Here is a 21,227-nt window from a genome sequence, read left to right on the forward strand (position 1 = left end):
GTCCTTTCACATCAACAAAGGTCACAAAAGTGCTTAAAGATTTTTACACCTGACCATAAACCCAGGCTGGGCACAGAGACATCAATTCAACATCTATTCCACGTTGATGCAACGTTTTACATTTACATTACATTTAAGTCATTTAGCAGACGCTCTTATCCAGAACTGGTTGATTCAACCAGTGTGTGTCTAGTGGGATTATGTCTATTCTTTGCTTTTCTGTCTTCATACACAAGTTACTAACGTACATTGTTAACTCTGTGTGTGTGTGTGTGTGAGTGTGTGTGAGTGTGTGTGTGTGTGTGTGTGTGTGTGTGTGTGTGTGTGTGTGTGTGTGTCTGTGTCTGTGTGTGTGTCTGTGTGTGTGTGTGTCTGTGTCTGTGTGTGCGTGCGTGCGTCTGTGTGTGCGTGCGTCTCTGTGTGCGTGTGTGTGTGTATGTGGTGTGTGTGTGTGTGTGTATGTGGTGTGTGTGTGTGTGTGCGTCTGTGTGTTATGTGGTGTGTGTCTGTGTGTGCGTGTGTGTGTGTGTGTATGTGGTGTGTGTGTGTGTGTTTGGGCCACAGGAAAACAAATGTCTCTGCGTGAGATGTCCAGAAGAGCCAGTATGATCTACTCTGAACAACGACTAGACGCCAGAACCGGTACATATTATGCACGAGTGTGTGTGTGTGTGTGTGTGTGTGTGTGTGTGTGTGTGTGTGTGTGTGTGTGTGTGTGTGTGTGTGTGTGTGTGTGTGTGTGTGTGTGTGTGTGTGTGTCTGTGTGTCTGTGTGTGTGTGTGTCTGTGCGTGTGCGTGTGCGTGTGCGTCTGCGTGTGTGCGTGTGCGTGTGTGTGTGTCTGTGTGTGTGTGTGTGTGTGTGTGTGTGTGTGTGTCTGTGTGTGTGTGTGTGTGTGTGTGTGTGTGTGCTCGCTCCTATTCTTAGTCCTCTGCAGTCAGATGTTCAACTCATTCAGCTCATTTCAGATCATTTCTTCACCTCCCTTTGGTTTATATTGAGCTGTTTGAGTTCTCTACAGCAGGTTACTGTAAATCTACTCTGATTACTGGAAGCCTGTTAGAGGTAGTTCTTTACAGGAGGTTACTGTAAATCTACTCTGATTACTGGAAGGATGTTAGAGGTAGTTCTTTACAGGAGGTTACTGTAAATCAACTCTGATTACTGGAAGGCTGTTAGAGGGAGTTCTTTACAGGAGGTTACTGTAAATCAACTCTGATTACTGGAAGCCTGTTAGAGGTAGTTCTTTACAGGAGGTTACTGTAAATCTACTCTGATTACTGGAAGGCTGTTAGAGGGAGTTCTTTACAGGAGGTTACTGTAAATCAACTCTGATTACTGGAAGCCTGTTAGAGGGAGTTCTTTACAGCAGGTTACTGTAAATCAACTCTGATTACTGGAAGCCTGTTAGAGGCAGTGACTATTCTTCATATGACGCTAATGCATGTGTGTGTGTGTGTGTGTGTGTGTGTGTGTGTGTGTGTGTGTGTGTGTGTGTGTGTGTGTGTGAAGGAGTGAAGCTGACGGCAGCAGAGGAAGAGGAGTTGAAGAAGAGGTGGCAGGCTGCTCTGGGACCCAGATATCAAGTGGTTGTACGTCTCAGACCAACGTCTCATAGTTACACATGTGATCATATACTAGATTACAGTTTGTAATGACTCCTCATAGTTACACATGTGATCATATACTAGATTACAGTTTGTAATGACTTCTCATTGTTGTGATCATATAGTAGATTACAGTTTGTAATGACTTCTCATTGTTGTGATCATATACTAGATTACAGTTTGTAATGACTCACGCAAACGCTCGTTCCAAACGTATATCTGTCTGTCTACAAATATTACCTCTGGCTTAGTACAGCTATCCAGAGTACAGCTATCCACAGTACAGCTATCCAGAGTACAGCTATCCAGAGTACAGCTATCCAGAGTACAGCTATCCACAGTACAGCTATCCAGAGTACAGCTATCCAGAGTACAGCTATCCAGAGTACAGCTATCCAGAGTACAGCTATCCAGAGTACAGCTATCCACAGTACAGCTATATAGAATATACATATAACGTATATACATAGAACAGTCGTGGTCAAAAGTTTTGAGAATTACGCAAATATAAATTTTCACAATGTCTGCTGCCTCAGTTTGTATGATGGCAATTTGCATATACTCCAGAATGTTATGAAGAGTGATCAGATGAATTGCAATTCATGTGCAAAGTCCCCCTTTGCCATGAAAATGAACTGAATCCCCCAACAACATTTCCACTGCATTTCAGCCCTGCCACAAAAATTTGTAAGTCGCTCTGGATAAGAGCGTCTGCTAAATGACTTAAATGTAAATGTAAATGTAAAAAGACCAGCTGACATCATGTCAGTGATTCTCTCGTTAACACAGGTGTGATTGTTGACGAGGACAAGGCTGGAGATCACTCTGTCATGCTGATTGAGTTCGAATAACAGACTGGAAGCTTCAAAAGGAGGGTGGTGCTTGGAATCATTGTTCTTCCTCTGTCAACCATGGTTACCTGCAAGGAAATGTGTGCTGTCATCATTGCTTTGCACAAAAAAAGGGCTTCACATGCAAGGATATTGCTGCCAGCAAGATTGCACCTAAATCAACCATTTATCGGATCATCAAGAACTTCAAGGAGAGCTTGTGATTGTTGTGATGAAGGCTTCAGGGCGCCCAAGAAAGTCCAGCAAGCGCCAGGACCGTCTCCTAAAGTTGATTCAGCTGTGGGATCGGGGCACCACCAGTACAGAGCTTGCTCAGGAATGGCAGCAGGCAGGTGTTAGTGCATCTGCACGCACAGTGAGGCGAAGACTTTTGGAGGATGGCCTGGTGTCAAGAAGGGCAGCAAAGAAGCCACTTCTCTCCAGGAAAAACATCAGGGTCAGACTGATATTCTGCAAAAGGTACAGGGACTGCTGATGACTGGGGTAAAGTCATTTTCTCTGATGAATCCCCTTTCCGATTGTTTGGGGCATCCGGAAAAAAGCCTGTCCCGAGAAGACAAGGTGAGCGCTACCATCAGTCCTGTGTTATGCCAACAGTAAAGCATCCTGAGACCATTCATGTGTGGGGTTGCTTCTCAGCCAAGGCAGTGGGCTCACTCACAATTTTGCCTAAGAACACAGCCATGAATAAAGAATGGTACCAACACATCCTCCGAGAGCAACTTCTCCCAACCATCCAGGAACAGTTTGGTGATGAACAATGTCTTTTCCATGATGGAGCACCTTGCCATGAGGCAAAAGTGATAACTAAGTGGCTCGGGGAACAAAACATCGATATTTTGGGTCCATGGCCAGGAAACTCCCCAGACCTTAATCCCATGAGAACTTGTGGTCAATCCTCAAGAGGCGAGTGGACAAACAAAAACCCACAAATTCCTACAACCTCCAAGCATTGATTATACAAGAATGGGCTGCCATCAGTCAGGATAATTGACAGCATACCAGGGTGGATTGCAGAGGTGTTGAAAAAGAAGGGTCAACACTGCACATATTGACTCTTTGCATCAACTTCATGTAATTGTCAATAAAAGCCTTTGACACTGTTGAAATGCTTGTAAATATACTTCAGTATTCCATCGTAACATCTGACAATATTATCTGAAGACACTGAGACAGCAAACTTTGTGGAAATGAATATTTGTGTCATTCTCAAAACTTTTGACCACGACTATACAGCTATAGAGAGGAGAGTGTTATTAACCCCTACTACCTCTCCCCTTCCCAGGTGTGTCAGCTATAGAGAGTGTTATTAACCCCTACTACCTCTCCCCTTCCCAGGTGTGTCAGCTATAGAGAGTGTTATTAACCCCTACTACCCCTCCCCTTCCCAGGTGTGTCAGCTATAGAGAGTGTTATTAACCACTACTACCCCTCCCCTTCCCAGGTGTGTCAGCTATAGAGAGTGGTATTAACCCCTACTACCCCTCCCCTTCCCAGGTGTGTCAGCTATAGAGAGTGTTATTAACCCCTACTACCCCTCCCCTTCCCAGGTGTGTCAGCTATAGAGAGTGTTATTAACCCCTACTACCCCTCCCCTTCCCAGGTGTGTCAGCTATAGAGAGTGTTATTAACCCCTACTACCCCTCCCCTTCCCAGGTGTGTCAGCTATAGAGAGTGTTATTAACCCCTACTACCCCTCCCCTTCCCAGGTGTGTCAGCTATAGAGAGTGTTATTAACCCCTACTGCCCCTCCCCTTCCCAGGTGTGTCAGCTATAGAGAGTGTTATTAACCCCTACTACCCCTCCCCTTCCCAGGTGTGTCAGCTATAGAGAGTGTTATTAACCCCTACTGCCCCTCCCCTTCCCAGGTGTGTCAGCTATAGAGAGTGTTATTAACCCCTACTACCCCTCCCCTTCCCAGGTGTGTCAGCTATAGAGAGGAGAGTGGTATTAACCCCTACTACCCCTTCCCAGGTGTGTCAGCTATAGAGAGTGTTATTAACCCCTACTACCCCTCCCCTTCCCAGGTGTGTCAGCTATAGAGAGTGTTATTAACCCCTACTACCTCTCCCCTTCCCAGGTGTGTCAGCTATAGAGAGTGTTATTAACCCCTACTACCCCTCCCCTTCCCAGGTGTGTCAGCTATAGAGAGTGTTATTAACCCCTACTACCCCTCCCCTTCCCAGGTGTGTCAGCTATAGAGAGTGTTATTAACCCCTACTACCCCTCCCCTTCCCAGGTGTGTCAGCTATAGAGAGTGTTATTAACCCCTACTACCCCTCCCCTTCCCAGGTGTGTCAGCTATAGAGAGTGTTATTAACCCCTACTACCCCTCCCCTTCCCAGGTGTGTCAGCTATAGAGAGTGTTATTAACCCCTACTACCCCTCCCCTTCCCAGGTGTGTCAGCTATAGAGAGTGTTATTAACCCCTACTACCCCTCCCCTTCCCAGGTGTGTCAGCTATAGAGAGTGTTATTAACCCCTACTACCCCTTCCCAGGTGTGTCAGCTATAGAGAGTGTTATTAACCCCTACTACCCCTCCCCTTCCCAGGTGTGTCAGCTATAGAGAGTGTTATTAACCCCTACTGCCCCTCCCCTTCCCAGGTGTGTCAGCTATAGAGAGTGTTATTAACCCCTACTACCCCTCCCCTTCCCAGGTGTGTCAGCTATAGAGAGTGTTATTAACCCCTACTACCCCTCCCCTTCCCAGGTGTGTCAGCTATAGAGAGTGTTATTAACCCCTACTACCCCTTCCCAGGTGTGTCAGCTATAGAGAGTGTTATTAACCCCTACTACCCCTCCCCTTCCCAGGTGTGTCAGCTATAGAGAGTGTTATTAACCCCTACTACTCCTCCCCTTCCCAGGTGTGTCAGCTATAGAGAGTGTTATTAACCCCTACTACCCCTCCCCTTCCCAGGTGTGTCAGCTATAGAGAGTGATATTAACCCCTACTACCCCTCCCCTTCCCAGGTGTGTCAGCTATAGAGAGTGGTATTAACCCCTACTACCCCTCCCCTTCCCAGGTGTGTCAGCTATAGAGAGTGTTATTAACCCCTACTACCCCTCCCCTTCCCAGGTGTGTCAGCTATAGAGAGTGTTATTAACCCCTACTACCCCTCCCCTTCCCAGGTGTGTCAGCTATAGAGAGTGTTATTAACCCCTACTACCCCTCCCCTTCCCAGGTGTGTCAGCTATAGAGAGTGTTATTAACCCCTACTACCCCTCCCCTTCCCAGGTGTGTCAGCTATAGAGAGTGTTATTAACCCCTACTACCTCTCCCCTTCCCAGGTGTGTCAGCTATAGAGAGTGTTATTAACCCCTACTACCCCTCCCCTTCCCAGGTGTGTCAGCTATAGAGAGTGTTATTAACCCCTACTACCCCTCCCCTTCCCAGGTGTGTCAGCTATAGAGAGTGTTATTAACCCCTACTACCCCTCCCCTTCCCAGGTGTGTCAGCTATAGAGAGTGTTATTAACCCCTACTACCCCTTCCCAGGTGTGTCAGCTATAGAGAGTGTTATTAACCCCTACTACCCCTCCCCTTCCCAGGTGTGTCAGCTATAGAGAGTGTTATTAACCCCTACTACCCCTCCCCTTCCCAGGTGTGTCAGCTATAGAGAGTGTTATTAACCCCTACTACCCCTCCCCTTCCCAGGTGTGTCAGCTATAGAGAGTGTTATTAACCCCTACTACCCCTCCCCTTCCCAGGTGTGTCAGCTATAGAGAGTGTTATTAACCCCTACTACCCCTCCCCTTCCCAGGTGTGTCAGCTATAGAGAGTGTTATTAACCCCTACTACCTCTCCCCTTCCCAGGTGTGTCAGCTATAGAGAGTGTTATTAACCCCTACTACCCCTCCCCTTCCCAGGTGTGTCAGCTATAGAGAGTGTTATTAACCTCTACTACCCCTCCCCTTCCCAGGTGTGTCAGCTATAGAGAGTGTTATTAACCCCTACTACCCCTCCCCTTCCCAGGTGTGTCAGCTATAGAGAGTGTTATTAACTCCTACTACCCCTCCCCTTCCCAGGTGTGTCAGCTATAGAGAGTGTTATTAACCCCTACTACCCCTCCCCTTCCCAGGTGTGTCAGCTATAGAGAGTGTTATTAACCCCTACTGCCCCTCCCCTTCCCAGGTGTGTCAGCTATAGAGAGTGTTATTAACCCCTACTGCCCCTCCCCTTCCCAGGTGTGTCAGCTATAGAGAGTGTTATTAACCCCTACTACCCCTCCCCTTCCCAGGTGTGTCAGCTATAGAGAGTGTTATTAACCCCTACTACCCCTCCCCTTCCCAGGTGTGTCAGCTATAGAGAGTGTTATTAACCCCTACTACCCCTCCCCTTCCCAGGTGTGTCAGCTATAGAGAGTGTTATTAACCCCTACTACCCCTTCCCAGGTGTGTCAGCTATAGAGAGGAGAGTGTTATTAACCCCTACTACCCCTCCCCTTCCCAGGTGTGTCAGCTATAGAGAGTGTTATTAACCACTACTACCCCTCCCCTTCCCAGGTGTGTCAGCTATAGAGAGTGTTATTAACCCCTACTACCCCTCCCCTTCCCAGGTGTGTTAGCTATAGAGAGTGTTATTAACCCCTACTGCCCCTCCCCTTCCCAGGTGTGTCAGCTATAGAGAGTGTTATTAACCCCTACTGCCCCTCCCCTTCCCAGGTGTGTCAGCTATAGAGAGTGTTATTAACCCCTACTACCCCTTCCCAGGTGTGTCAGCTATAGAGAGTGTTATTAACCCCTACTACCCCTCCCCTTCCCAGGTGTGTCAGCTATAGAGAGTGTTATTAACCCCTACTACCCCTCCCCTTCCCAGGTGTGTCAGCTATAGAGAGTGTTATTAAACCCTACTACCCCTCCCCTTCCCAGGTGTGTCAGCTATAGAGAGTGTTATTAACCCCTACTACCTCTCCCCTTCCCAGGTGTGTCAGCTATAGAGAGTGTTATTAACCCCTACTGCCCCTCCCCTTCCCAGGTGTGTCAGCTATAGAGAGTGTTATTAACCCCTACTACCCCTCCCCTTCCCAGGTGTGTCAGCTATAGAGAGTGTTATTAACCCCTACTACCTCTCCCCTTCCCAGGTGTGTCAGCTATAGAGAGTGTTATTAACCCCTACTACCTCTCCCCTTCCCAGGTGTGTCAGCTATAGAGAGTGTTATTAACCCCTACTACCCCTTCCCAGGTGTGTCAGCTATAGAGAGTGTTATTAACCCCTACTACCCCTCCCCTTCCCAGGTGTGTCAGCTATAGAGAGTGTTATTAACCCCTACTGCCCCTCCCCTTCCCAGGTGTGTCAGCTATAGAGAGTGTTATTAAACCCTACTACACCTCCCCTTCCCAGGTGTGTCAGCTATAGAGAGTGTTATTAACCCCTACTACCCCTCCCCTTCCCAGGTGTGTCAGCTATAGAGAGTGTTATTAACCCCTACTACCCCTCCCCTTCCCAGGTGTGTCAGCTATAGAGAGTGTTATTAACCCCTACTACTCCTCCCCTTCCCAGGTGTGTCAGCTATAGAGAGTGTTATTAACCCCTACTACCCCTTCCCAGGTGTGTCAGCTATAGAGAGTGTTATTAACCCCTACTACCCCTCCCCTTCCCAGGTGTGTCAGCTATAGAGAGTGTTATTAACCCCTACTACCTCTCCCCTTCCCAGGTGTGTCAGCTATAGAGAGTGTTATTAACCCCTACTACCCCTCCCCTTCCCAGGTGTGTCAGCTATAGAGAGTGTTATTAACCCCTACTACCCCTCCCCTTCCCAGGTGTGTCAGCTATAGAGAGTGTTATTAACCCCTACTGCCCCTCCCCTTCCCAGGTGTGTCAGCTATAGAGAGTGATATTAACCTCTACTACCTCTCCCCTTCCCAGGTGTGTCAGCTATAGAGAGTGTTATTAACCCCTACTGCCCCTCCCCTTCCCAGGTGTGTCAGCTATAGAGAGTGTTATTAACCCCTACTACCCCTCCCCTTCCCAGGTGTGTCAGCTATAGAGAGTGTTATTAAACCCTACTACTCCTCCCCTTCCCAGGTGTGTCAGCTATAGAGAGTGTTATTAACCTCTACTACCCCTCCCCTTCCCAGGTGTGTCAGCTATAGAGAGTGTTATTAACCCCTACTACCCCTCCCCTTCCCAGGTGTGTCAGCTATAGAGAGTGTTATTAACCCCTACTACCTCTCCCCTTCCCAGGTGTGTCAGCTATAGAGAGTGTTATTAACCCCTACTACCCCTTCCCAGGTGTGTCAGCTATAGAGAGTGTTATTAACCCCTACTACCCCTTCCCAGGTGTGTCAGCTATAGAGAGTGTTATTAACCCCTACTACCCCTCCCCTTCCCAGGTGTGTCAGCTATAGAGAGTGTTATTAACCCCTACTACCTCTCCCCTTCCCAGGTGTGTCAGCTATAGAGAGTGTTATTAACCACTACTACCCCTCCCCTTCCCAGGTGTGTCAGCTATAGAGAGTGTTATTAACCCCTACTACCCCTCCCCTTCCCAGGTGTGTCAGCTATAGAGAGTGTTATTAACCCCTACTACCCCTCCCCTTCCCAGGTGTGTCAGCTATAGAGAGTGTTATTAACCACTACTACCCCTCCCCTTCCCAGGTGTGTCAGCTATAGAGAGTGTTATTAACCCCTACTACACCTCCCCTTCCCAGGTGTGTCAGCTATAGAGAGTGTTATTAACCCTACTACCCCTCCCCTTCCCAGGTGTGTCAGCTATAGAGAGTGTTATTAACCCCTACTACCCCTCCCCTTCCCAGGTGTGTCAGCTATAGAGAGTGTTATTAACCCCTACTACCCCTCCCCTTCCCAGGTGTGTCAGCTATAGAGAGTGTTATTAACCACTACTACCCCTCCCCTTCCCAGGTGTGTCAGCTATAGAGAGTGTTATTAACCTCTACTACCCCTCCCCTTCCCAGGTGTGTCAGCTATAGAGAGTGTTATTAACCCCTACTACCCCTCCCCTTCCCAGGTGTGTCAGCTATAGAGAGTGTTATTAACCCCTACTACCCCTCCCCTTCCCAGGTGTGTCAGCTATAGAGAGTGTTATTAACCCCTACTACCCCTCCCCTTCCCAGGTGTGTCAGCTATAGAGAGTGTTATTAACCCCTACTACCCCTCCCCTTCCCAGGTGTGTCAGCTATAGAGAGTGTTATTAACCTCTACTACCCCTCCCCTTCCCAGGTGTGTCAGCTATAGAGAGTGTTATTAACCCCTACTACCCCTCCCCTTCCCAGGTGTGTCAGCTATAGAGAGTGTTATTAACCCCTACTACCCCTCCCCTTCCCAGGTGTGTCAGCTATAGAGAGTGTTATTAACCCCTACTACCCCTTCCCAGGTGTGTCAGCTATAGAGAGTGTTATTAACCCCTACTACCCCTCCCCTTCCCAGGTGTGTCAGCTATAGAGAGTGTTATTAACCCCTACTGCCCCTCCCCTTCCCAGGTGTGTCAGCTATAGAGAGTGTTATTAACCCCTACTACCCCTCCCCTTCCCAGGTGTGTCAGCTATAGAGAGTGTTATTAACCCCTACTACCTCTCCCCTTCCCAGGTGTGTCAGCTATAGAGAGTGTTATTAACCCCTACTACCCCTCCCCTTCCCAGGTGTGTCAGCTATAGAGAGTGTTATTAACCCCTACTACCCCTCCCCAGGTGTGTCAGCTATAGAGAGTGTTATTAACCCCTACTACCCCTCCCCTTCCCAGGTGTGTCAGCTATAGAGAGTGTTATTAACCCCTACTACCCCTCCCCTTCCCAGGTGTGTCAGCTATAGAGAGTGTTATTAACCCCTACTACCCCTCCCCTTCCCAGGTGTGTCAGCTATAGAGAGTGTTATTAACCCCTACTACCCCTCCCCTTCCCAGGTGTGTCAGCTATAGAGAGTGTTATTAACCCCTACTACCCCTCCCCTTCCCAGGTGTGTCAGCTATAGAGAGTGTTAATAACCCCTACTGCCCCTCCCCTTCCCAGGTGTGTCAGCAATAGAGAGTGTTATTAACCCCTACTACTCCTTCCCAGGTGTGTCAGCTATAGAGAGTGTTATTAACCCCTACTACCCCTCCCCTTCCCAGGTGTGTCAGCTATAGAGAGTGTTATTAACCCCTACTACCCCTCCCCTTCCCAGGTGTGTCAGCTATAGAGAGTGTTATTAACCCCTACTACCCCTCCCCTTCCCAGGTGTGTCAGCTATAGAGAGTGGTATTAACCCCTACTACCCCTCCCCTTCCCAGGTGTGTCAGCTATAGAGAGTGTTATTAACCCCTACTACCCCTCCCCTTCCCAGGTGTGTCAGCTATAGAGAGTGTTATTAACCCCTACTACCCCTTCCCAGGTGTGTCAGCTATAGAGAGTGTTATTAACCCCTACTACCCCTCCCCTTCCCAGGTGTGTCAGCTATAGAGAGTGTTATTAACCCCTACTACCCCTCCCCTTCCCAGGTGTGTCAGCTATAGAGAGTGTTATTAACCCCTACTACCCCTCCCCTTCCCAGGTGTGTCAGCTATAGAGAGTGTTATTAACCTCTACTACCCCTCCCCTTCCCAGGTGTGTCAGCTATAGAGAGTGATATTAACCCCTACTACCCCTCCCCTTCCCAGGTGTGTCAGCTATAGAGAGTGTTATTAACCCCTACTACCCCTCCCCTTCCCAGGTGTGTCAGCTATAGAGAGTGTTATTAACCCCTACTACCCCTTCCCAGGTGTGTCAGCTATAGAGAGTGTTATTAACCCCTACTGCCCCTCCCCTTCCCAGGTGTTTCAGCTATAGAGAGTGTTATTAACCCCTACTACCTCTCCCCTTCCCAGGTGTGTCAGCTATAGAGAGTGTTATTAACCCCTACTACCCCTCCCCTTCCCAGGTGTGTCAGCTATAGAGAGTGTTATTAACCACTACTACCCCTCCCCTTCCCAGGTGTGTCAGCTATAGAGAGTGTTATTAACCCCTACTACCCCTCCCCTTCCCAGGTGTGTCAGCTATAGAGAGTGTTATTAACCCCTACTACCCCTCCCCTTCCCAGGTGTGTCAGCTATAGAGAGTGTTATTAACCCCTACTGCCCCTCCCCTTCCCAGGTGTGTCAGCTATAGAGAGGAGAGTGTTATTAACCCCTACTACCCCTCCCCTTCCCAGGTGTGTCAGCTATAGAGAGGAGAGTGTTATTAACCCCTACTACCCCTCCCCTTCCCAGGTGTGTCAGCTATAGAGAGTGTTATTAACCCCTACTACCCCTTCCCAGGTGTGTCAGCTATAGAGAGTGTTATTAACCCCTACTACCCCTCCCCTTCCCAGGTGTGTCAGCTATAGAGAGTGTTATTAACCCCTACTACCCCTCCCCTTCCCAGGTGTGTCAGCTATAGAGAGTGTTATTAACCCCTACTACCCCTCCCCCTCCCAGGTGTGTCAGCTATAGAGAGGAGAGTGTTATTAACCCCTACTACCCCTCCCCTTCCCAGGTGTGTCAGCTATAGAGAGAGTTATTAACCACTACTACCCCTCCCCTTCCCAGGTGTGTCAGCTATAGAGAGTGATATTAACCCCTACTACCCCTCCCCTTCACAGGTGTGTCAGCTATAGAGAGTGTTATTAACCCCTACTACCCCTCCCCTTCCCAGGTGTGTCAGCTATAGAGAGTGTTATTAACCCCTACTACCCCTCCCCTTCCCAGGTGTGTCAGCTATAGAGAGTGTTATTAACCCCTACTACCCCTTCCCAGGTGTGTCAGCTATAGAGAGTGTTATTAACTCCTACTACCCCTCCCCTTCCCAGGTGTGTCAGCTATAGAGAGTGTTATTAACCCCTACTACCCCTCCCCTTCCCAGGTGTGTCAGCTATAGAGAGTGTTATTAACCACTACTACCCCTCCCCTTCCCAGGTGTGTCAGCTATAGAGAGTGTTATTAACCCCTACTACCCCTTCCCAGGTGTGTCAGCTATAGAGAGTGTTATTAACCCCTACTACCCCTCCCCTTCCCAGGTGTGTCAGCTATAGAGAGTGTTATTAACCACTACTACCCCTTCCCAGGTGTGTCAGCTATAGAGAGTGTTATTAACTCCTACTACCCCTCCCCTTCCCAGGTGTGTCAGCTATAGAGAGTGTTATTAACTCCTACTACCCCTCCCCTTCCCAGGTGTGTCAGCTATAGAGAGTGTTATTAACCCCTACTACCCCTCCCCTTCCCAGGTGTGTCAGCTATAGAGAGTGTTATTAACCACTACTACCCCTCCCCTTCCCAGGTGTGTCAGCTATAGAGAGTGTTATTAACCACTACTACCCCTCCCCTTCCCAGGTGTGTCAGCTATAGAGAGTGTTATTAACCCCTACTACCCCTCCCCTTCCCAGGTGTGTCAGCTATAGAGAGTGTTATTAACCACTACTACCTCTCCCCTTCCCAGGTGTGTCAGCTATAGAGAGTGTTATTAACCCCTACTACCCCTCCCCTTCCCAGGTGTGTCAGCTATAGAGAGTGTTATTAACCCCTACTACCCCTTCCCAGGTGTGTCAGCTATAGAGAGTGTTATTAACCCCTACTACCCCTCCCCTTCCCAGGTGTGTCAGCTATAGAGAGTGTTATTAACCACTACTACCCCTTCCCAGGTGTGTCAGCTATAGAGAGTGTTATTAACCCCTACTACCCCTTCCCAGGTGTGTCAGCTATAGAGAGTGTTATTAACCCCTACTACCCCTCCCCTTCCCAGGTGTGTCAGCTATAGAGAGTGTTATTAACCCCTACTACCCCTCCCCTTCCCAGGTGTGTCAGCTATAGAGAGTGTTATTAACCCCTACTACCCCTTCCCAGGTGTGTCAGCTATAGAGAGTGTTATTAACCCCTACTACCCCTCCCCTTCCCAGGTGTGTCAGCTATAGAGAGTGTTATTAACCCCTACTACCCCTCCCCTTCCCAGGTGTGTCAGCTATAGAGAGGAGAGTGTTATTAACCCCTACTACTCCTCCCCTTCCCAGGTGTGTCAGCTATAGAGAGTGTTATTAACCCCTACTACCCCTCCCCTTCCCAGGTGTGTCAGCTATAGAGAGTGTTATTAACCCCTACTACCCCTCCCCTTCCCAGGTGTGTCAGCTATAGAGAGTGTTATTAACCCCTACTACCCCTCCCCTTCCCAGGTGTGTCAGCTATAGAGAGTGTTATTAACCCCTACTACCCCTCCCCTTCCCAGGTGTGTCAGCTATAGAGAGTGTTATTAACCACTACTACCCCTCCCCTTCCCAGGTGTGTCAGCTATAGAGAGGAGAGTGTTATTAACCCCTACTACCCCTCCCCTTCCCAGGTGTGTCAGCTATAGAGAGTGTTATTAACCCCTACTACCCCTTCCCAGGTGTGTCAGCTATAGAGAGTGTTATTAACCCCTACTACCCCTCCCCTTCCCAGGTGTGTCAGCTATAGAGAGTGTTATTAACCTCTACTACCCCTCCCCTTCCCAGGTGTGTCAGCTATAGAGAGTGTTATTAACCACTACTACCCCTCCCCTTCCCAGGTGTGTCAGCTATAGAGAGTGTTATTAACCCCTACTACCCCTCCCCTTCCCAGGTGTGTCAGCTATAGAGAGTGTTATTAACCCCTACTACCCCTCCCCTTGCCAGGTGTGTCAGCTATAGAGAGTGTTATTAACCCCTACTACCCCTCCCCTTCCCAGGTGTGTCAGCTATAGAGAGTGTTATTAACCCCTACTACCCCTCCCCTTGCCAGGTGTGTCAGCTATAGAGAGTGTTATTAACCACTACTACCCCTCCCCTTCCCAGGTGTGTCAGCTATAGAGAGTGTTATTAACCCCTACTACCTCTCCCCTTCCCAGGTGTGTCAGCTATAGAGTGTTATTAACCCCTACTACCCCTCCCCTTCCCAGGTGTGTCAGCTATAGAGAGTGTTATTAACCACTACTACCCCTCCCCTTCCCAGGTGTGTCAGCTATAGAGAGTGTTATTAACCCCTACTACCCCTCCCCTTCCCAGGTGTGTCAGCTATAGAGAGTGTTATTAACCCCTACTACCCCTCCCCTTGCCAGGTGTGTCAGCTATAGAGAGTGTTATTAACCCCTACTACCCCTCCCCTTCCCAGGTGTGTCAGCTATAGAGAGTGTTATTAACCCCTACTACCCCTCCCCTTCCCAGGTGTGTCAGCTATAGAGAGTGTTATTAACCCCTACTACCCCTCCCCTTCCCAGGTGTGTCAGCTATAGAGAGTGTTATTAACCCCTACTACCCCTCCCCTTCCCAGGTGTGTCAGCTATAGAGAGTGTTAATAACCCCTACTACCCCTCCCCTTCCCAGGTGTGTCAGCTATAGAGAGTGTTATTAAACCCTACTACCCCTCCCCTTCCCAGGTGTGTCAGCTATAGAGAGTGTTATTAACCCCTACTACCCCTTCCCAGGTGTGTCAGCTATAGAGAGTGTTATTAACCCCTACTACCCCTCCCCTTCCCAGGTGTGTCAGCTATAGAGAGTGGTATTAACCCCTACTACCACTCCCCTTCCCAGGTGTGTCAGCTATAGAGAGTGTTATTAACCCCTACTACCCCTTCCCAGGTGTGTCAGCTATAGAGAGTGTTATTAACCCCTACTACCCCTCCCCTTCCCAGGTGTGTCAGCTATAGAGAGGAGAGTGTTATTAACCACTACTACCCCTCCCCTTCCCAGGTGTGTCAGCTATAGAGAGTGTTATTAACCCCTACTACCCCTCCCCTTCCCAGGTGTGTCAGCTGGAGAGGTTCAGTGAGACCAGTGGTCTAGGCATCAGCATGGAGGCCAGGGCAGGACACCACTACCTGTGCTCCGTCTTACCTGAGGGGCCCGTCGGACAGAGCAGGAAGATACACCCTGGAGACCAGATACTGGAGGTGGGACGGACTGATTCATATCCATGCATTCATTTAAACAAAACAAATATTTCACCTTTATTTAACCAGGTAGGCCAGTTGAGAACACCTTTACTTAACCAGGTAGGCCAGTTGAGAACACCTTTATTTAACCAGGTAGACTAGTTGAGAACACCTTTATTTAACCTGGTAGGCCAGTTGAGAACACCTTTATTTAACCAGGTAGGCCAGTTGAGAACACCTTTATTTAACCAGGTAGACCAGTTGAGAACACCTTTTTTTAACCAGGTAGACGAGTTGAGAACACCTTTATTTAACCAGGTAGACTAGTTGAGAACACCTTTATTTAACCTGGTAGGCCAGTTGAGAACACCTTTATTTAACCAGGTAGGCAAGTTGAGAACACCTTTATTTAACCAGGTAGGCTAGTTGAGAACACCTTTATTTAACCATGTAGGCTAGTTGAGAACACCTTTATTTAACCAGGTAGACCAGTTGAGAACACCTTTATTTAACCAGGTAGACCAGTTGAGAACACCTTTATTTAACCAGGTAGACCAGTTGAGAACACCTTTATTTAACCAGGTAGGCTAGTTCAGAACACCTTTATTTAACCAGGTAGGCCAGTTCTCATTTACAACTGCGTTCTGGACAAGATAAAGCAAAGCAGTTCGACACAAACAACAACACAGAGTTACACATGGAGTAAACACACATACAGTCAATAATACAATAGAAAAAGTCTATATATATATAGTGTGTGCAAATGATGTAGGATAAGGGAGGTTAGGCCATGAATATGCCATAGTGGAAAGTAAATACAATACAGTAATTAAACACTGGAGTGGTAGATGTGCAGAAGATTATCATTGATTTGTTCATTCATCGGTTTGTTCGTTCATTCATTCATTCATTGGTTCATTGGTGTGTTCATTCGGTAATTTATTTATTAATTCATTCAATCATTTGGTTTGTTAATGAATTCATTTGTTCTTTAATTCACTGCTTTGTTCATTCATTCATTTGTTCATTCATTCATGTATTCATCCATCCACACATCCCAATGGAACATTGACCCTGTTCTGCTATGATGTAGCTACATGCAGCACATTCAACATGTTTGCTGACCAGACCAGCTTCTCCCTTCTCCCAGGCAAATGGTATCCCTCTGATAGGAGAGACTCACAGAGAGGTGATCAGCGTTCTGAGAGAGCTGCCTCTCTGTGTCTGTATGGTGTGCTGCCGCGTCGTGCACCCACAGCTACGGGACAGTGACCACGATGATGACGATGAAGATGTACAGCTCCCCCTCAAAGAGCTAGTGGCTGAGTTCAACGGCAAGGTAGAGAGGGATGGAGAGCAGGGATGGAGGGGGAGATGGAGGGATGGGGTGATGGACGGTGGGATGGAGGAATAGGGAAATGGAGGGGAGATGGAGGGATGGAGGGGTGGGGCGCTGGAGGGTTTCCCGAAATGAAGGGGGAATGGGGAGATGGGTGGATGGGGAGATGAAGGGATATGGAGGGATATGGAGATGGAGGGATATGGAGGGATATGGAGATGGAGGGAGATGGAGATGGAGGGAGATGGAGATGGAGGGATATGGAGATGGAGGGATATGGATATGGAGGGATATGGAGATGGAGGGATATGGAGATGGAGGGAGATGGAGGGATATGGAGGGATATGGAGATGGAGGGAGATGGAGGGATATGGAGATGGAGGGATATGGAGATGGAGGGAGATGGAGATGGAGGGAGATGGAGATGGAGGGAGATGGAGATGGAGGGATATGGAGATGGAGGGATATGGAGATGGAGGGATGTGGAGATGGAGGGATGTGGAGATGGAGGGATATGGAGGGATATGGAGATGGAGGGATATGGAGATGGAGGGATATGGAGATGGAGGGATGTGGAGATGGAGGGATGTGGAGATGGAGGGATGTGGAGATGGAGGGATGTGGAGATGGAGGGATGTGGAGATGGAGGGATGTGGAGATGGAGGGATATAGATATGGAGGGATATAGAGATGGAGGGATATAGAGATGGAGGGATGTGGAGATGGAGGGATATAGAGATGGAGGGATATAGAGATGGAGGGAGATGGAGGGATATGGAGGGATATGGAGATGGAGGGAGATGGAGATGGAGGGAGATGGAGATGGAGGGATGTGGAGATGGAGGGATATGGAGATGGAGGGATATAGAGATGGAGGGATATGGAGATGGAGGGATGTGGAGATGGAGGGATTTTGAGATGGAGGGATATGGAGATGGAGGGATATAGAGATGGAGGAATATAGAGATGGAGGGATATAGAGATGGAGGGATATAGAGATGGAGGGATATAGAGATGGAGGGATATAGAGATGGAGGGATATAGAGATGGAGGGATATGGAGATGGAGGGATATAGAGATGGAGGGATATAGAGATGGAGGGATATAGAGATGGAGGGATATAGAGATGGAGGGATATAGAGATGGAGGGATTTAGAGATGGAGGGATATGGAGATGGAGGGATATAGAGATGGAGGGATATAGAGATGGAGGGATATAGAGATGGAGGGATATAGAGATGGAGGGATATAGAGATGGAGGGAGATGGAGGGATATAGAGATGGAGGGATATAGAGATGGGGGGATATGGAGATGGGGGGATATGGAGATGGAGGGATATGGAGATGGGGGGATATGGAGATGGAGGGAGATGGAGATGGGGGGATATGGAGATGGAGGGAGATGGAGGGATATGGAGATGGAGGGATATGGAGATGGAGGGATATGGAGATGGAGGGAGATGGAGATGGGGGGATATGGAGATGGAGGGATGCGGAGATGGAGGGATATGGAGATGGAGGGAGATGGAGATGGAGGGATATGGAGATGGGGGGATATGGAGATGGAGGGAGATGGAGGGATATGGAGATGGAGGGAGATGGAGATGGAGGGATATAATGATGGAGGGATATGGAGGGATATGGAGATGGAGGGATATAGAGATGGAGGGATGTGGAGATGGAGGGATATGGAGATGGAGGGATATGGAGATGGGGGGATATGGAGATGGAGGGATATGGAGATGGGGGGATATGGAGATGGAGGGATATGGAGATGGGGGGATATGGAGATGGAGGGATATGGAGATGGGGGGATATGGAGATGGAGGGAGATGGAGGGATATGGAGATGGAGGGAGATGGAGATGGAGGGATATAGAGATGGAGGGATATGGAGGGATATGGAGATGGAGGGATATAGAGATGGAGGGATGTGGAGATGGAGGGATGTGGAGATGGAGGGATATAGAGATGGAGGGATATGGAGATGGAGGGATATAGAGATGGAGGGATATGGAGGGATATGGAGATGGAGGGATATAGAGATGGAGGGATATGGAGATGGAGGGATATAGAGATGGAGGGATATAGAGATGGAGGGATATAGAGATGGAGGGATATAGAGATGGAGGGATATGGAGATGGAGGGATATAGAGATGGTGGGATGTGGAGATGGAGGGATGTGGAGATGGAGGGATATAGAGATGGAGGGATATAGAGATGGAGGGATATAGAGATGGAGGGATATAGAGATGGAGGGATATAGAGATGGAGGGATATGGAGATGGAGGGATATAGAGATGGAGGGATATAGAGATGGAGGGATATGGAGATGGAGGGATATGGAGATGGAGGGATATAGAGATGGAGGGATATGGAGATGGAGGGATATAGAGATGGAGGGATATAGAGATGGAGGGATATAGAGATGGAGGGATATAGAGATGGAGGGATATAGAGGTGGTGTCAGACATATTGGTGGGGTCAATCCAATCCCTTTAATGCCATTAGGCGAAGTGATCAAGTGGACACTATTTCTGGAAGAAGGGTGGTAAGAAAGTCAATCAGACTGCTGCCGGGGTGTCATATGAGATGTGCCCTAACTCTCTCTCTCTCTCTCTCTTTCTCCTCTCCCAGTCCCAGTATGACCAGCCCTGCTGTCTACTTCCTGGTTGTAACAACATGGATTGTGGGAGTCGTGGTTTCAATAAGCCTGTGTCTCCTCCTCTGGCCATGTGGGAGAGAGACAGTCAGGTGATAGAGCTGGTGAAGGGAGAGGAAGGCCTGGGATTCAGCATCCTAGACTACCAGGTAAGACTGTGGTGCACCTCGATGGTCTAACGTAGCTTCCTACTCTCCTCTCTTTCGACTGGTTTGGATCACTAGTAATGTAGACCAGGAGACGAGGAGAGGATGGTGGGCCAAAGAGTGGATCCTTTGGAAAGACAATAAAAAAATAATTTAAAAAAGATGAACTGGGAAGCAAATCAATTGTACTCTCTCCTTTCTATTGGACTTCCCTTTGGGAGGACATGACCTTTGAACTGTTGTTCACCTGTTCCTTATGTTGTCCCTCTCCAGGACCCAGAGGATGACTCTAAGACTGTCCTGGTGATCCGCTCCCTGGTCCCCGGTGGCGTGGCCGACTCAGACGGACGCCTGCTGCCCGGCGACCGGCTCATGTCCGTCAACGACGTGGACCTGGTCCGGTCGACGCTGGGGCGCGCCGTGCACGTCCTCAAAACCACCGGCCACGGGGTCGTGCGCATCGGCGTCGCCAAGCCGCTACCGGTACGACAGGAACCCAAAACACTCTAACACTGTATCCTGTATACCACCCTCCTCCTTCCTGTATACCACCCTCCTCCTTCCTGTATACCACCCTCCTCCTGGATACCACCCTCCTCCTGTATACCAACCTCCTCCTGGATACCACCCTCCTCCTGGATACCACCCTCCTCCTGGATACCACCCTCCTCCTGTATACCAACCTCCTCCTGGATACCACCCTCCTCCTGGATACCACCCTCCTCCTGTATACCACCCTCCTCCTTCCTGTATACCACCCTCCTCCTGGATACCACCCTCCTCCTTCCTGTATACCACCCTCCTCCTTCCTGTATACCACCCTCCTCCTTCCTGTATACCACCCTCCTGTATACCACCCTCCTCCTGTATACCACCCTCCTCCTGTATACCACCCTCCTCCTGGATACCACCCTCCTCCTGGATACCACCCTCCTCCTTCCTGTATACCACCCTCCTCCTGGATACCACCCTCCTCCTGGATACCACCCTCCTCCTTCCTGTATACCACCCTCCTCCTGGATACCACCCTCCTCCTTCCTGTATACCACCCTCCTGTATACCACCCTCCTCCTGTATACCACCCTCCTCCTTCCTGTATACCACCCTCCTGTATACCACCCTCCTCCTGTATACCACTCTCCTCCTGTATACCACCCTCCTCCTGGATACCACCCTCCTCCTGTATACCACCCTCCTCCTGGATACCACCCTCCTCCTTCCTGTATACCACCCTCCTCCTTCCTGTATACCACCCTCCTCCTGTATACCACCCTCCTCCTTCCTGTATACCACCCTCCTCCTGTATACCACCCTCCTCCTTCCTGTATACCACCCTCCTCCTTCCTGTATACCACCCTCCTCCTGTATACCACCCTCCTCCTGGATACCACCCTCCTCCTGGATACCACCCTCCTCCTGTATACCACTCTCCTCCTGTATACCACCCTCCTCCTGTATACCACCCTCCGCCTGTATACCACCCTCCTCCTGTATACCACCCTCCTCCTGTATACCACCCTCCTCCTGGATACCACCCTCCTCCTGGATACCACCCTCCTCCTGTATACCACCCTCCTCCTTCCTGTATACCACCCTCCTCCTTCCTGTATACCACCCTCCTCCTGTATACCAAACTCCTCCTGGATACCACCTCCTCCTGGATACCACCCTCCTCCTGGATACCACCCTCCTCCTGTATACCACCCTCCTCCTGTATACCACCCTCCTCCTTCCTGTATAACACCCTCCTCCTGGATACCACCCTCCTCCTTCCTGTATACCACCCTCCTCCTGTATACCAC

The 21,227-nt window shown here is 49.1% G+C and overlaps 1 protein-coding gene across 1 annotated transcript in view; it reads left to right on the forward strand.

The window, feature by feature from the left end:
* LOC135506576 (multiple PDZ domain protein-like) overlaps window positions 1-21,227 on the forward strand; it is a 112,113-nt gene that overhangs the window by 28,062 nt on the left and 62,824 nt on the right. Inside the window, exons 9-14 of the mRNA XM_064925914.1 lie at window positions 532-642; window positions 1,511-1,590; window positions 15,150-15,296; window positions 16,429-16,617; window positions 19,261-19,428; window positions 19,699-19,908. Of these exons, the coding sequence (XP_064781986.1) occupies window positions 532-642; window positions 1,511-1,590; window positions 15,150-15,296; window positions 16,429-16,617; window positions 19,261-19,428; window positions 19,699-19,908 (905 nt within the window). The remainder of the gene's footprint in view (window positions 1-531; window positions 643-1,510; window positions 1,591-15,149; window positions 15,297-16,428; window positions 16,618-19,260; window positions 19,429-19,698; window positions 19,909-21,227) is intronic.

The sequence above is a fragment of the Oncorhynchus masou genome, chromosome 20, assembly GCF_036934945.1.
Source record: "Oncorhynchus masou masou isolate Uvic2021 chromosome 20, UVic_Omas_1.1, whole genome shotgun sequence".
In the NCBI taxonomy this organism is placed as follows: domain Eukaryota; kingdom Metazoa; phylum Chordata; class Actinopteri; order Salmoniformes; family Salmonidae; genus Oncorhynchus; species Oncorhynchus masou.